This window comes from Passer montanus, unplaced genomic scaffold, assembly GCF_014805655.1.
Source record: "Passer montanus isolate IOZ18808 unplaced genomic scaffold, ASM1480565v1 scaffold11, whole genome shotgun sequence".
NCBI classification, from domain to species: domain Eukaryota; kingdom Metazoa; phylum Chordata; class Aves; order Passeriformes; family Passeridae; genus Passer; species Passer montanus.
Window position 1 is genome coordinate 11820887 of NW_024357613.1, and position 16997 is coordinate 11837883.

The 16997-nt window shown below is 41.3% G+C and overlaps 1 protein-coding gene across 1 annotated transcript in view; it reads left to right on the top strand.

Annotated features, from left to right (window-relative positions):
- The window catches only part of GJB7 (gap junction protein beta 7), a 40391-nt gene extending 23421 nt beyond the window's left edge, over nt 1-16970 (top strand). The window contains exons 3-5 of the mRNA XM_039725391.1: nt 4553-4609; nt 10026-10760; nt 16308-16970. Of these exons, the coding sequence (XP_039581325.1) occupies nt 4553-4609; nt 10026-10760; nt 16308-16430 (915 nt within the window). The 3' untranslated portion in view covers nt 16431-16970. The remainder of the gene's footprint in view (nt 1-4552; nt 4610-10025; nt 10761-16307) is intronic.
- Nucleotides 16971-16997: the final 27 nt, after the last annotated feature.

A 16997-nucleotide genomic window follows, 5' to 3' on the forward strand; every position in this document is an offset into this window, starting at 1 on the left:
AGTATGGTGCTGATAACACTGTAGGGGCCATTTACTTAAGAGCTGGACTTGATGATCCTTGTGGTCCTTTCTGGTTTCTGTGATCTGTGAATCTGATGTTTCACTGAACACTGCCACCCCAATTAAACTATAGCACTAAGTGCCATGTCCAGTCATTTCTTTAATGCATCCAGGGAAGGAAGTGTTGATTGTTGATTGTTGAACCTTATAAAATTGGCTTCAGCCCATTGATCCAGCTTGTCCAGATCCCTCTGCAGATCCTTCCTGCCCTCAAGTAGAATGCATCAACACTCCCACTCAACTTAATGTCATCTACAACTTTACTGAGGGTGCATTCCATCCCCTTGTTCAAATCATTAATGAAGATGTTGAACAGGGCTGGCCCTGATACTGATCCCTGTGGGACACTTAGTGACTGGATTCCAAATGGAGGCAGTGCCGTTCACCACCATTCTCTGGACCTGGCCACTCAGCCAGTTTTAAACCTGGAGAGGAGTGTGCCTGTCCAAGCCATGGGCTGCCAGCTTTTCCAGGAGAATGCCCTGGGAAATGGTTTCAAAGGCTTTGCTGAAGGTCAGGTAGGCAACATCCACAGCCTTTCCCTCATCCACTGGGCCACCTGGTCATAAAAGGAGATGATGTTGGTCAGGTAGGACCTGTCTTCCCTACCCCCAGACCCCCCTGGGTCTAATCCCCTTGTTCTTCTGTACGTGCTGCATGATGGCACTCAAGATGTTTGGTTCCATAACCTTCTCCAGCACTGAGATCAAGCTGACTGGCCTGTAGTTCCCTGGATCCCCCTTCCAGCCTTTCTTGTAGGTGAGTCACACTGGCCAACCTCCATCCCACTGAGACCTCCCTAGTTAGCCAGGGCTCAGGATAAATGATGGAGAGGGGCTTGGCCAGCTCTTCAGCTCCCTTGCTACCCTCGGATGAATTCCATCTGGTCCCACAGATGTGTGAGGGTCCAAATGGCTCAACAGTCCACCAGCTACTTCCTCTTGGTAGTGCAGGGGGTCTACTCTGCTCCCTGTCCCTGACTAGTAGCTCAGGGGTCTGGTTGCCCTGAGGATCACTGGTCTTTCTGTTGAAGACTGAAGCAAAGAAGGCATCAGGTACTACAGCCTTCTCCTCACTTTGGTTACAGTGTTCCCTTCTGTAGCCAATAAGAGATTAATATTTTCCTTGGCCCTTTTTATGTTGTTAGTGTATTTATAAAACCACTTTTTATTATCTTTCACAGCAGTGGCCAAATCAAATTGTAGCTGAGCTTTTGCCTTTCTAATTTTCACTCTTCATAACCTAATGACATCCTTGTGCACTTCCTGAGTTTCCTGCCCCTTTTTCCAAAGTTCATAAACTCTTTTTTTCCCTGAGTTTCAGTAAATGCTCCCTATTCAGTCAGGCTGATTTTCTTCCACACCAGCTCACCTTCCAGCTCATGGCAATGGTCTGCTCCTGTACGTTTAAGATTTCCTTCTTAAAGTTTGTCCAGCCTTCATAGAGCCCTTTTTTTTTAAGGGCTGTTTCCCAAGGGACTCTGTGAACCAGTGTGCTGAACAGACCCAAGTCCATGCTCTGGAAGTCCAAGGCAGAGGCTTTGCTGATCCCCCTTCCTTACTTCACCAATGACCAGAAATTATTATTTTGTGGTTGCTGTGCCCAGGATGGCCCCGACCACAACACCTCCCACCAGCCCTTCTCTGTCAGCAAGCAGCAGGTCTAGCAGAGCACAGCCCCAGCAAGCTCCCTTACCAGCTGTGTCAGGGAATTACCTTCCACACACTCCAGGAACTCCCTAGTTCCTGCTCTCTGCCGTGATGAGCTGCCAGCAGATATCTGGGAAGCTTTGCATCACCTGCAGTCCAGCTCCAAGCTCTGGCACCTTTAGTCACCCTCTGAAGGCATCAGCTTCTCTGGGGACAGTACCAAGGTGCAGGTTCAGGCACATGTGTAAGGCTGTGTGATAGTTTCCTCTCTGTAAAACTATCAAACATTCACATGTAATTCCCAGATAAAAGCTACAGTGAGTTTGAGCTAATTAAATTATACTATGAATAAATTAGAGTGTGAATAATTCATTTAAGAGGCAAGGAGTTCAGTCTTTCTGCATATTTTGTAATGTTACTCAGCGGAACAGCCACATCCCAGGTAAAATTGGCCACCAAAGCCCTGATATGAGATGCATGAGACAGGGCATAAACACTTATTCCATTGCTTAGTTATTGAGAGTAAAGTTGTCGGCTTCCTGGTGGGGAATGGTTCAGGCCAACATGGGTACTGATTAGCATGTACAGTAAACAAAATTAAAAAACCACAGGCTTCACTTGCTTGGGAAAACCACTGTATGTTAAAATCCTAAGAGAAAGGCTTTTCTGAGCATTTGTGTAATGTATTGTTGGGAGTCATGTGTGCCTAAAAGAATATGTGTGTTTTGTGGACAGCTGACCTGCCCAGGAGAACACAAAATGCAAATCTGATGTAAAATGTCAAAGAGCAAACAGTGTGAGTTAAGGCTCACAGCACACATCTTCAGGCTGTGCTGCTGTGAAAGCAGAGTGCAGCATCTGAGCTGATGCCAGTGAGTGCTCAAAAGATGCAGATAAATCCTACAACTTCAAATAAATGCCAGTTTCCTCATATCTTTCTGATGATACAAGCTGCTTTATGGTTCTGGTTTGAGCTGTGTGCCAGCAGGGATGATCAGGTTGCACTCATTTAGTTTGTATTACCTAGGAGATAAGCAGCTCCCATTTTCCAGGCATAAAATAGTAACTCCCTTTCTCAGAAATGAGCTGTTGATTGTTAATTCCACTAGAGAGCTGGGATCCAGCTGTAATCATTCACTGGGACACAGGTAAGTTAGATTTTCTTGTTATAAAATACAGTTTCACTGAATGAGAAGTTGATTTTCTAATATTAAATAGGATTGATAGTAGCCTCATGCAAGTGTCCCATCAGTCAACATAAACCATGGATATAATCTGCTTTTTGTTGCACTATTGCAGTACTTCATAATATTACAGAGTTAAAATCTCCGTGATATGGCCAGTGACAATTTATTGTCCAAGTGGAAATCTTTTGAATTTGTCAATTCTTTTTATTATTTTACAAGTTGACTAAAGTGTGACAGTAGTAACAGTAGCCTGAATTGAGCAAATATTTATTTATGGTGAAGATCATTTGCTGTGGAGGGAGATTTTTGTTTACATCTGGAGAGCATGGTATAAATGGGTTATCTGTTTGGCACCAAGGGGATGCGAAATGAAGTTGTAGTTATGTAGATGAGATAGGAATATCATGGCTTTAAAAAATTAAGTAATTTTGGCTACTTCTGAGCTTAATTTTTTAAAAATACATCATTGACCAAGTAACAAAGAAAACAGTGAACTGTTTTAGTGCCCTTTTAAAACCCATTCATTGCTGCAGAGAAGAGACCACAGCAATTAGCAGCTGGCAAAGCATCACACTCAGCAGCTGCTGGTTTTTTAAGTGATGTTTGTGGTTTCCCTAAATACAAAACAAGATGGGATTTTGCCATAGTTTAGAAATTGTATTTTCAGGAAAGTGAATGTTTGGCAACTAAGATCCTGAAGCAGAGGAAAAAAAGGAGGTTTGTCCCAAGCCACTGCAGAAACCCATGTGAAAGTCAGATGTAAAAGCCAAATCAACCAGCTCCAGTATTGTGCTAAATGACCAGCTGAGCCCTCTTCCATCCAGTGTTTCCTTTTCCTTCCTGTAGATGGTGGACAAATAAATATCTAGGCTAATGTCTTTACATACCACATGTCTATTTTAAGCCCTATTTATTTCTGCTTTTAATATCACAGTAGTTAGAGGTTTATCTCCCAGTGGACCAAAGAGCTTATTTCTTGCTCCAAGGAGTTAAAAGTTAATAACAGGCATGGAACAGTGAGAGGTTAGAATCAGCAAGCTCAGGCAGGTGAAAGCAAGGGACTGGGCTATGAGAGACCATGGTTCTTTTCTTAGCTCTGCCTCTGATGTGCTGAGTGGTGCTGGATAAACCACATCTGCCCCTTGACAGCACATGTTTTCTCTGTCTAGATTGACAGTGTTTGTAGGAGAGGATGCCCTTTCCCCATTACACGTTAATGAAGAGTTCATATCAATGAATTTCATTCTAAAGCATCTACAGTGTCTACTCTTTTTCTGTGCATGACAGAAGAGCAAGCTATTGCCAGTATGTTTACCTCTGCCATTTGGGGGCCTCTCATTCCTCTGGAAGCACCTGAAGGCTGTAATAGGTGGGAAAATTTTGGCTCACATCAGCCTTAGAACCATAGGCTTTGCTGCACTACCAACAACTAGCAGTGGTCATGGCAGAAGTGGCCAGGACACAGACCCAGGAGGGTTGTGTTTGCTCAAGGGTTGTCAGGTTCTACCTGGCTAGTTTTTGAAGAGCCTTAAAAATGAGTGTCACTATTACATTAATGTTATGGCTTTACTTATTTTATAAAAAGAGGTGAGTTGTCTGAAGAAGGCAAAGTTAATTTTTATGTCTTCTGTTTTCTCTTGCTGACTCTCTCATAAGGACCTGAAGATTACTGTGGCACTCTCACCGTTGAACAAGAACCAAAGTCACTGCAAGGTTAGTGACTTGTAGCAAGAGTTTTTCAGCTCCTATTGCAGATGTGCAGCAGTTTGCACAGCTGGTGCATGTGCAGCTTGGTAATGTGACTTGGAATCAAGTGATGCTGTTCCTTGGTGTTCCCAGGAGGATTCCTGATCCCTCCTCTTTTCTGGCAGAGCACTGAGTAATGAGAGCAGCATGCTGAGGGGGCTAGTGGAGCTTCCATCAACTTAAGAATAGACTGAACTGCCAGGAACAGTTACTGCCCAGATAAGCCTTTTTAGGACCAGAGAACAAAGCAAATCAGTGTTTCTCAGCCTGTGGACCTCACACCTCTGGTAGTCAGTAGGCAGTCCATGAAACAGACTCAGCAACCATAAAATGGATGTATTCCTCCTTATATCAACAAACAGAAAAGATAAGGGCAAAATGCACTTACTGAATGAACACCTGAAGATAAGCTTCATTATTTGTTTGGTTGTTTATGGAAACCATTGTGCCAGTACTTGTTTTTTCTTTTCCTCATAACACTGGGAGAATCCTTGGTGTTTGGGGAAAGAAAAAAAAAGTGCTGTGATGATGTTTTTATTGAAGTGTAAAAAATAAAGGAGAGAATGGACTCTAAAGACTGTTACCAGCTCTGCTTTTTTATGGTCCTGTATCCTCTGTGATTTCTACTTCTGCTCTTTTCTTTATCATGTTTTGTCACTATTTATGGTTCTCTTTCTTCCTGTTATTAAAAAAAAAAAAGATAGATAAATAAAGATAAGTTGTAGGTGCAGAAAATACTCCCCAGCAATGTTTACATCAGAAAAAGAAGCTCTTCTATCTCTCAAACTGTGAGGATAATTTAGCTTGCTTGTACAGAACTGATAGATCCACTGTTCAGAGGCTTGTGTTCTTTCTCTTATTTCTCACTGTTCCATCTCCATTTCCCAAAATACTGTGCCTTCTTCCTGTAATTTGCCAGCTCTTTGAGTTCCAAGTTGCCTGCCCTTTGTGCCTCTAACACTTAGGATGCTTCCCCACTTCCTCTCCAATTATTCAGTTCTTGCATTTTTTTACTTTCCTGTCACTGCCTTCTGCCTGCCATTTTCGTCCACACAAAAATACCTTTTCTGCTTTTAAAATAATTAAATTAGCAGAGCTGATGGAAATCTAGGTGAAGTAATACTCTGAGCACTGTGCTTTTCAATTGATGCATTACTCAATGCACATTAGCCAACCTCCTGTAGGCATCAGTGAATGACAGAAATTAATATTTGATGAATATGTTCAACAACAATAGCATCATTCAAACACTTTACTCAATAAAGTACATTCAGCACACTCAGAAGTTAATGGTGCATTCAGGTTACTCTGTTTGCTCGCCAGAACATGTGCCCAACCCCAAGAGGGAAAATCAAGTCACTGATAAATGTGATAGAAATGGGGTGGGAAGCCTTTTCTGGTCATTTGTGCCTTTCATGAGCAGTACAAAATGTATGTGTATGTTGGTGGGGGTGTTTAAATCCCATATAGGGAATAAAGGATGTATGTGATGAGGAGGAGAGATTATTTGCTCTGTTTCTTGACTGGCAGATTTGTTTACATGCTTATCACTCGCACTTCGCTAGAAATGAGAAAAACAAATCAACATATTTCTAATCTTCAGCTTTGCTTCAAACTGGGGTGTGCATGTGTGTATTGAACAGAGGGTTGAAGTAAGTCTAACCACAAATCCCTGCTTCTCACTTCTTGCTCCATTTAATGTTTCCTTGAGTACTTGGTGCAAATAACCTATCTTCTACTGCTTAACTCTCTGTAATGCCTCCTTGGTAATTTCCAGTAGATGCCAAGTCTATTTTGTGGTCTTTGTTTCCAAAGTGCCAAGGAGATCCCCCTTTAAAACTTTTGTAACTTTTTAAAAACTTTGAGTAGTTTCATTTTTAGCTTCTGCATTGGACATTACCCTGACACAAGTTGATGTCATCTACATTTCCCACAATCTGCTCAATTTCTTTAGCTAGCTTCCCTTTGTTTCTTTCTGCACAAAAAGAACCCAAGGCTTAAATCTCTCCTTGGCTGCAAGGATTTGGATCACGCTTTTCCTCTCTTGTCCTTACATTAGCCAGAATATAATTTTGCTAAAGCATCATGCCCCAAAACTACTCAGTGTCTGCTGCCATGTGTACTGCCACAAAATACCACTGCCATATTTTTCCTACTGCCCAGCTATGTGCTCACTAGATGATTTTTCTTTTTTCGTTGTCTGAATCCTCACCTTACTCTGAATTTCATACAGCCCACTTAATGTCTCTCCTCTAGCTGAGCTAACTTGACCCCTTATCAGTCTTGTGCCTGTGCTGTCCCATAAATCAATTTTCTCTTGTTTACCTGTTGAGTAACTCCTTGTCTTTGAAGTCCATTTTCTTTTTTCGCCCATTCCGTGTGTTCTTTGCAATGCTTCAGTGAATTAATTGTATTTTCAAAGGATGCAAAAGCATCAGTTAACATCCACATCTATAGCAACAGTGGTCATAAAGCAAACATAACCTTTTCAAAGCACATTTGCAGCTCCTTTGAACAGGGGAGCTGTGCTAGTTACAAACAATACTACAAAAGAGGCTCTGTAGCCGTTTAGGTTTGAAGCTGAACGTTGTTTTCTACAGCCATTTCTCATTATCAAGTTAAGGCTGCAACTGGAAAAAATATAACCAAAGTTCTGCAGACCCCTGGCTGCAGAAGCACTGTGGGCCACAAGACCTGCCCTGCAGTCTTTCAATAAATTTTCATTTCTCTTCAACAGAGCACAATGACCAGGAACCACTTTCAGTTCTGTGGAATCCCTGATGCCTCATTACTAAACATCTTGGTAACAGAATGTGTTACTCTCTTTCAAATTAGCTTTGCAGGAATTTTATCCATCCAATCTTCTGTCTGGCTGGATTTACCCCTTGCTCAGGATCTGTTGACTTTAGTAAAATTCTTGATCCCTGTTTCCTTCGGTCAGGACTTCTTATTCTCCTTTATATTGCTCTTCTCAATGTGGGATTGGCAAAGAAAGTGTAAAGTTGATCTTTTCTAATCCCTCTTGCTGCTCAGTTAAGGAAGTAGCAGCTCAGCTTTGGGAAAAAGAGACCTCAAGGTAAATTTCTCAATCTGTATTTAGGTATAACCATGGCCTGATATCCACCAGTGTTGGTTCCCACTGATTTTTGTGCCTTGCTGGTGACCCAGCATCTCTTCCATTTCTGTTCAGCGGGAGGCTCAGAACTGGTGTAACTCCAACCATGGCCTGATAGGTGAAATCAGGCATTTTACATCAGAAAGGGATGGTGCAGAGTGGTGTTGTACATGGTATATAGATGGTGTTATAGTGGTCATCAGCAAAAGCCCCCTTGCAGCCACACTTGTTTTCCATGGAATAACAAAATTCAGAATTCCCTCCAACAGTCCTTGTGCACATCTTAAAGACTTAGAAGAGGCCTCTTGAGGTTTTCCTTCAAATCTCCAGAGGACAGCTCATCCACAAGATGCACATGCACGTGCTAACATTTCCCAGTGAATGCTTTGTTTCCTTGCCTGTGATTTATTACATAGTGGTGTGCTCATATTTGCTGTTTGGCTCCTTTGAGACTGTTGTGACTGTGTGTTGCTTATTTAGAAAGCATTAAAGCCTTGAAGCTCATGTCTTCAAAAGTTTGTTTTAAACTTCTGCTTGAACTCTGTGGAAGAGAGGAATAGCTCTTTAATGAAAAAGTAACCACTCTGCCAAACATATTTAAAAGCATAGGAGCATATGTCTGAAAGGATATAAGCTGGTATTTCACTGTTATCTTTTTTATCTGCAGCATAAAGGAGTAGCTTGGTAACCATTCTTGGCAGTAGAAATAAGGAATATATTAATTTCTGCAGCTGTCCCTCAGCTCCTCAAGCCAGTGCTCAGCTCTAGTGGTAGCAATGCAGGAATATCCAAATACCTTGCTTTCCTGCAGAAGCCTGACCATAGGCAGACATCATGAAGGGCTGCAGAACTGAGGGACAGCAAAAGAAACACTGAGCTTTCCATCTGTGTTGTGCCTTACAGAATCACAGAATCATTTAAGTCAAAAAGGACCTCCAAGACTGAGTCCAACCTTTGATCAATGCCCACCTCATCAACTAGACCATGGCACTAAATGCCTCCTCCAGTCGTTTCTAGAACACCTTTAAGGGATGGTGACCCCACCACCTCCCTGGGCAGCCGATTCCAATGCCTGAATACCTTTTCCATGAAGCTTTGTGATGCTGTGGCCTGATTACTACTCAAACTTGCCTGCAGATGAACTTGTTCATTCCATCAGCAGTACCTGCAGCTACAGCAGGCCAGTGGGATTTGTGTGTGCCTCTGCAGCCACAGAGGGGCACATTTTCTCTCCTGCTAGGCAGAATTTGCAGGAGCAGAAGATGGAATGAGGACATTAAATGACATAACACACGGAAACTTCTGATTTCCCTCCTCACCTCATGTCTCCCAGCTACTCTGTGTGCTGGGAATACCTCTACTTTTTGCTCTTACAAAAAAAGGAGCTTGATACCCCCAAGGATTCAGTCAGATGGGGGCTGGGATGGGGAGTCCAGGTGCAAAGGTGGACTCCCTTTGAGGAGATGGGGCCAGGTGCAAAGGTGACTGTATATTCTTGGTGGATACTTCAGGTCTTCTTTTGACACTGATGAGTCTCCCTGCCAGTGGCTCCTTAGACAGCTCTTCCAAAAGAAGTGTTCTAGAGTTAGGACAGGGAAAGACTTGTGCAGATAAGAAACTGTAACACACACACACACACAAAATATGTACACATATTTTGGAGTAATGATAAGAAATGCAACAAAAAAAATCCAATGAAGCAGGAAAATATTTAAAATATTGCACAAGTTTACCCAAAAGTTAGACAAAAAAACACAGACAAAAACAATCAATTTGCATTTTTGTAGTCAACTTAGTATGGGACACTTGGTTCCTATGCATAAATTTGAAAGTGAAATCTGACTTGATTGTGTGTAGTATTTGCATAACTGACAGGGCTAAGCTGAGTGTAATGCAGTGTAATTCAGTCAGCCTGAACTTGCAGAGAAAGCCCTACCTGACAGTCAGGAGACCCTCAGGGAGAACAGGCACATTTCTTACAGAGGACAGCTTAACACAATGATTAGACTTCAGCCTAATTGACAAAATGTATTTTAACAGCAAATAAATTTTGTTCAATAGCCTCAGAATGTATCAGAATTATTAAATTATCAGAAATAAGAACAGCTTGTTGTTCTTATTTAAATGCTTAATAACATTAAATTACTTCTAAATGCTTAATAATTTTAAATTGTTTCAGCTACTGGTTATATTTCATTTTGCATGAATGTCCCATTTGTCTTCACTCAAGAGGATGCATCTCTCTGATCTTGTGTTTCTTTGATACAGCATTTCCATCTTTCCTTGATGAGAAAAATGAGCTGGGCATTCCTACGTGATCTGCTGAGTGGAGTGAATAAATACTCAACAGGAATTGGAAGAATTTGGGTAGCTGTTGTGTTCCTGTTCCGCTTACTGGTTTATGTTGCTGCCGCAGAAAACATCTGGAAACATGAACATGATGAATTTGAGTGCAATATCAAGCAGCCTGGTTGTGAAAATGTCTGCTTTGACCATTTTTTCCCTGTCTCTCACATCAGATTTTGGGCTTTGCAATTAATCATGGTCTCCACCCCTTCACTCTTGGTTGTCTTTCATGTTGCTTACAGAGAGAACAGAGAGAAACACCACAACCAGAAACTTTACAAAAATCGAGGAAAGATAGATGGTGGATTGCTGTGCACTTACCTAATCAGCCTCATTTTAAAAACAGGACTTGAAATATTTTTTCTTGTTCTGTTCTATAAATTGTACAATGGATTCAAAATACCACGTCTTGTGAAATGTGACATAAAACCATGTCCCAATACTGTAGACTGTTATATTTCCAAACCCACAGAGAAGATGATTTTCCTCTATTTTCTGGTGGCAACTTCATGCCTGTGCATTGTATTAAATCTAAGTGAACTGAGTTATCTGATGTTCAAATACTCCATAAAATGTTATCTGAAGAGACACGCGAAGAACCAGCAAGGCTCAAAAAGCAATTGCTGTGAATCAGAACTCATCAGGCACAACAGAGCAGCAGCTGCAGGACGACTCCACAACAGCTCATCATCTTTGCCTCTGAATATGCAAGATGAACATGAAAAACATTCCCCGCTGACTTGAAAGAAGGCTGGAGACCACCCTCCCATTACACAAGCTGTTTTTGACAAATTGCTTTTCCAATCAGTGTTTTGCAGAACTATCCCTTGAAAGGATAGTTACATAGGAAATGCTGTTTCTCTGTTAGTTCCCCATTACTTGAGCTGATAAATTCAGTTACATTATGTATGTCGTACATAGAATCATTGAGACCTTTTCATGTTGAAAAAAAATGTAGAAGTTCTGAGAATTCCATGAAGCTTTAATATAAACAGAGATGCTTATGATAAATCATGCTGAAACAATTGCTCAAACAGTTGTGTACTGAATATTACACAGAATTGCTTTGGTACAAGAAAAAATGGGCTTTTTATATGCAGAGATAGGAAGAACCTGGGACTTATTAAGATGAACAGCAAGGGGTGAACAAGATTTATCAGGTGGGTGGATCAGACCTGGTAACTGCTGGAATGGCAATACGAAAGTGCTGGCATAGTGATTGCTGTGCCTTGAAGTAAGCTGGATAGTCACTAGTCCATTCCATTGTACTATGAAACATCTCAAAAAAGGAAGAACCAAGAAGAGGTAGACACATCTAGTTTAGCCCATGTGATAAAGACAGATTTGGTTATTTAGCTGTTTGTGGAGCACCTCCTTCTGGAATTGAGCCTTTATAGCTATTAGGGTATTAATAATCAGAAAACATCCTTTAAGAAAGGCACTTGCTCAAACTTGTGCAAGCAGCATGTGCCAGGGTATGGAGTTAACTCCTGGTTACCTGCACCAAGCAGCTCCCATTTCATTAGATTTGTCTTCTGCTCTGCGGTAGTGACATTTAAGTGAACAGATCATTCCTACCTGGGATCTGAATAGAGAAATGCAGACCACACAGTACAGCACAACAGCAGCCAGTAGCCCCTAGTATTAATTAGCCTAGAATCTGGTCCCTTTATTAAGGCTGAAAATATGCTACTCCTTCAGTAGATTTCTCTGCTGCAGAAGAACACATGAAATCTAAAAATATGAAGAGCCCCAGTTGAAACAAAGTAAAAACGAATCACCTGTTCCCTCCCTCAAATTCCAAAGAATCTAATAAGCACCACACACCACTGCTCTTTGTCATCTGTGTTGTTTGGGCTAACAGGAAAGGGACAGAAATCAGCTAAGACATGTCTTCTGTTGAACCTAGGCTTCTAAGACAATGGAAAGTATCGCCTTATAAACTTCCTTCAGGGCAGTGTTCTTTCTGGTGCTGGCATGAAAGACCTAGGGACATACATCTAGTACTGAGCCTGATCAAAATGCAGTTTAGAGAAAAACACCAACTGAAGTGGAGCTGCCTGAATGCTGAACTAATTTTATTGTTTGTGCCAAGATAAGGAGGAAGAAACCGTGGCAAAAGCAGGCCAACTATTTTTTGTCTCTGAGGCCCCCTCTGGCCCCATGGTTACAAAGCATTACATTTAATGAGTAGCAGTTACAAAGCAAAATTCAGCAACTAATGAACAAGCTATGCACTTTTGATGGTGATTTCCAAGGTAGGGTTTGTTCTTTGTTTGGGTTTTTTATTTCTTCCCCTAAAATAAACCTACTTTTGTAAAATATGGGAAGACATTTGCTGCTGCTGAAATTAGCAGCAACAGCAGTCCCTCAGATACCAGCTTGTGGCAAGCTTTAAGTTAGTTTTAAATCTTGATTGATGCTGAATCAGTCCTATGTAGAGACAGGCTGCTTTATACAATTCAGAACATTTTCTTTTAAACCTCTACATACACAGAAAATGCAGTTAGGAAGTCTTTTGCAGCTCCTGGACAAAACTCACCAAAGAATGTCTGAAGCAAAACCGCCCATGAACCCTGTGAAACTGCAACTGCCGCAGCCTAAGTAACTGAGAACAAACCCCAAAATTATCTTGGCCCATCTGGACCCCCATGCACCATTTTATTAAGACAAGGGCAACCCTATAAAATGAAAAAAAATGTTTCTGAAATATCTGGGTTTTAATAACTGCGGACAGATTTTTAAGAGCACATTAATGAAAAAAATATTTATTCATTGTTTTAAGGTAAGGTTTATTTGATAGAAAATGTAGAGAAGCAAACACAGTTTAGCCAACACAGGTTTCTGATAAAATTAGTGCATTAGCAGCTCTCTAATAAAAAAGTATATTAAGTCAGGGCTTGAAGGGGTTTAGAGACCACCTAAAGCTCTGTGGTTGGTTAGAGATTACCACTTAGACCAAAAATTTTCCCATTAAACAAGAACTCTAATTCTTTGGAATGGATATTCAAGGTTTTATTTTTAGTTCTCTCTTCCAACAGCCAAGAAATTATAAATAAATTCCAAAATCAACATTTCGAGTCTTGGAGGATACTTCAGATTTGATAAAGCCAGTACCTTACATGAGAAATATTTAGAAAAATTATTATGGACCAACTCCACACAACCCGCCTCACTCACAGCAAATTGCCAAGTAGCCTTCACATTATCTGCTGCAAAATTTGAGTGCTTGACATGGCTACAAATGAAAAGGAAATGAGCATCACTTAATCTGAGAGAACAGAAACCAATTCATCTGCTTTCTGAACTCTTGCTCTTGGCAACCATTTGATTTGTCTGGCTCCTTCCCTTTTCCCGCTTTTATATGCCTTTGTTCTCCAGTTTAAGTTTTGCTCATCCATGCACCCCTGAAGGCATTTGCTGTTACATTTTTGGTTCAAATGAGTTTACAGGTTTGGTCCCTAAACTTCTGAATCACTCAGACTAACATTCTAAAAAACTGAACTCAAGTGCTATGTTCCACAAGGATATAAGCAATTGATAGGAAGCTGATCTGAGCCCATACTGTAATGGAGAAATAACATAATCACTGCATGCGCATTCATACAAAAATATTTACCTCGTTAGTATTTCAAAACATTCCTGCAATCATCAAAAGATCCATGTCTTACATAGACTCTCATTTTCCTTAAAATCCAAGTAAGCTTCTTGCCTTGGGACAGAAGAGGTTTGAAAAAAAGACACACACAAAATATTTCCCTATTTGCTGATAGTTTTTCTCCTCTACTCCCTTCTCCAGTACCAGTGGCCCCATTTCCTATCCCTCTCCCTATCCCTTGTATCATCTCCATACCAAGTCTCCAGACAGGGCTGAGCAGTGCATGAGCAGTAGCTTCTACAACACGGGGACCTAACCCCCAGCACAGCCTGCCCCTGTCCCTCTCTCCCCTGCACACAGGTGGGGGCCCCAACCGATTCTTTGGCACAGAAACTAATTGCAACAATTAGCCAACTACTTGCCCCTGACCCAACTGATTCCAGTGTTGTTTGTACAAGCATTATTCACTTACTATCCAGCATCCTAGACCAAATGTCCCAGCATAATGCTCTAGAACCCACAGTCTCCCCATCCTGCTGAGAAGGACCACCCTGAAATATGTGGGGACAAACCCACTACTCTTATTTACACTGAATTAGGGCTCAGGTAATAGCATATTTCTTTATAAACATAGTTGAGTACCCGAGAGAGACTGACTGTCAGTTTAAAGGTGTCTTTTGATCACAAACAGTCCATGCTCTGCATTCAGACAGACCCCTCGATTTGGTTGCTTCTCCATCAGCAACACCTGCTGCTTTAGTCAGCACATTCCTGATGGCAACAAGGGGCTTCAAAGAAAGCATCTTTGCTTGAATGCTCCACAGGTAATGGGTGACAATTCTAGAAGGCAGAGACATAGAGGAAGGAGAAAGACAAGGCAGAAGGCAGAGAAGGACTGGGCAGTGGGGCTGACAGCACCTCTGGGGCACCCTAAAGCAGCTGAAGTGCTGCTGGTACATCTGGCTCGGCCACCCCGAGCCCCATCCCACCCAGCAGCCCCAAGGCAGGGGGGTGGCTTCAGGCCCCAGAGAAGGTGCCCATGCAGGTGTGCTACAACTGCTAGGGTGGGAGGTTTTCTGTATCACCCAAGGTAAAACATCCAAATGCAAACACCAAATTTATTTCCTTGGGAGTTTCTGTAGGTGGCTTTACAAACCAGAGTGCTCTCTGCAGTCTCTGACATTTTAAATCAGATCCTGCCTTTGGTACCCCATTTTAAGTTCAAAATACTCCTGTTTGTTTTTAAAAAAGGAAACAACAAACCCCATACTAGCTTACCTGTTGAATAGGCTGTCAGTGACCACCTAAAAGGGAGTGTGCCATGGAACATACTAACTATATGGGTACAGCATCTGCTTTAATTGGATTGATTGGGATGAGACAATATTAAATATTTTATTCTCAGAAATCCAGATCCAAATCAGAAATTGCTTCCTGGATATTTATGGCATTGGATTTTTTTAATCCTTTTTTTTTTTTTTAAATAGCATTCTAGTATAACACTGTGTAGCTAAATAGTTGTATGCTATTCTCAGTCCAAGAACTGCAAATGATACAGCATCAATCATTAGGAATGTTTAAACTATTCAACTTAGACAACACAAACATTCTTCTAAAGACTAACAGTTGCGAGGTCTGTTGACAGTGACTGAAGTGGTCAGGTACAGCTGAAAACAAGAGAATTCAGGTGAGCTTTGAGGATCCTCTCCAGAGGATCTCTGCCCTCTTCTCCCCTGCAGAAGTTCCCTGTACAATCACCGTGGCTGGTATCCAACAGCAGCTCCATCCAGGGGGACCAGCAGCCTCTGGCAGGTAGAAAATGGCACTGTGTACTTGTAATGATTTTAATGATCGCTCTTAAGAGTCAAAATGCAAGGGTTTGTTTTGGTTTTATCATTCTCAGACTGCACCTCTGATTTACTAACGTGGCATAATAAGTTGGGTCACTTGGGAGGGATGGAAAGTGAGAGGTGCTGATGGGCTCTGCTCAAATGGAAGCACGGGCTTTCTGCGAAGGTAAGCGATTTAGCACCATGTAGCAAACCAAGGGCTGCGCCCGAGGCCAAATGCTGTTGCTGTTCACACATAATCCTTACTCTCGCAACAAGTCACTTCATTTGGTTGTAGGAAGGTGCCCTCTGCACTGATATTCAGGAAAACTGTCAGAGAGTCCAGGTGAATAGCTTAAGACCAGTCAAATCTAGCATTTAATGCAAAAGCTTCACACAGCAAGACAAGTTTATAGAAAAAAAAAAAATCAAGCCAATCTCACCCAAGATAAAGACTGTTTTATATTACTGAAGGTAGGTCACATCCAGTAACGATAATAATCCAAGAGAAGTTTTTGGTACCACACAATCCAGCTGGCTGAGTCAGCCACGAGCACGCATGAAAACCAACACTGAAGATTCCTGGGTACGGACAGCTCCCACCAATGCACTCACACTTTTGGTTACTCAACAAACGGGACACCTGTCATTTCAGTTAGCAGCATAGAGAGGAATTGCTCCAATCCCGGGCACTACACGCAGCACCGCTTCTGAGGCTCGTTCCAGTGTGGAAAAGAGAGGTTGTGACTGGTGCCACATACAGTCAGCGAGAGGCAGAGGAGCGCAAAGGGAGCCTATGCCACCAACAGAGCACAACCACCGAGTTTGTCTGTAAGACCACCATCTCACTTCCCTTTCAGAAAGTGCCTTGTTTATTTAGTTTTTAATGGTATGGCATAAGGACTCGTGTATTTTATAGATAGATACCAAACTGGTATTATCAAAATAAACCCATCTGTTTTATAAACCCGCTATTTACAAAAACGGTTTCTGAAGTTTTTTTGTTTTGTTTTGTTTTTTTAACAAAAATTAAACTATACACCAATCTAAGTTACAGAAACAAAAATAACCTTTATAAGATCACATGTATAAAACAAGAAATGAAATGTGTTTTTATTTAAGGCAATACTGGGCTACTTCACAAATCACCACCTCAAATATATACACTGCTCCACACTACTAATTTTCTATCACATTCACAACGGATTCTTTAATACCAAATATTGTTTTAAATCTTCAATGTAGCAAACTATTTTTATTCACATTTCCATTTTTATTATGGAATCATAAATGCTTTGTAACCAATTAAAAGCAATGAAAAATGTAGCTATAAGAAAACTATTATATTTATGTGTTAACTACATATCAATATCATCCATAGATACTGGATGTTAGAATTTACAAAAATGAGAGTGTGTCAGTACGTTTAACCTATGAAATGTGATCTTATCCAGCTTTTCTTCTGTA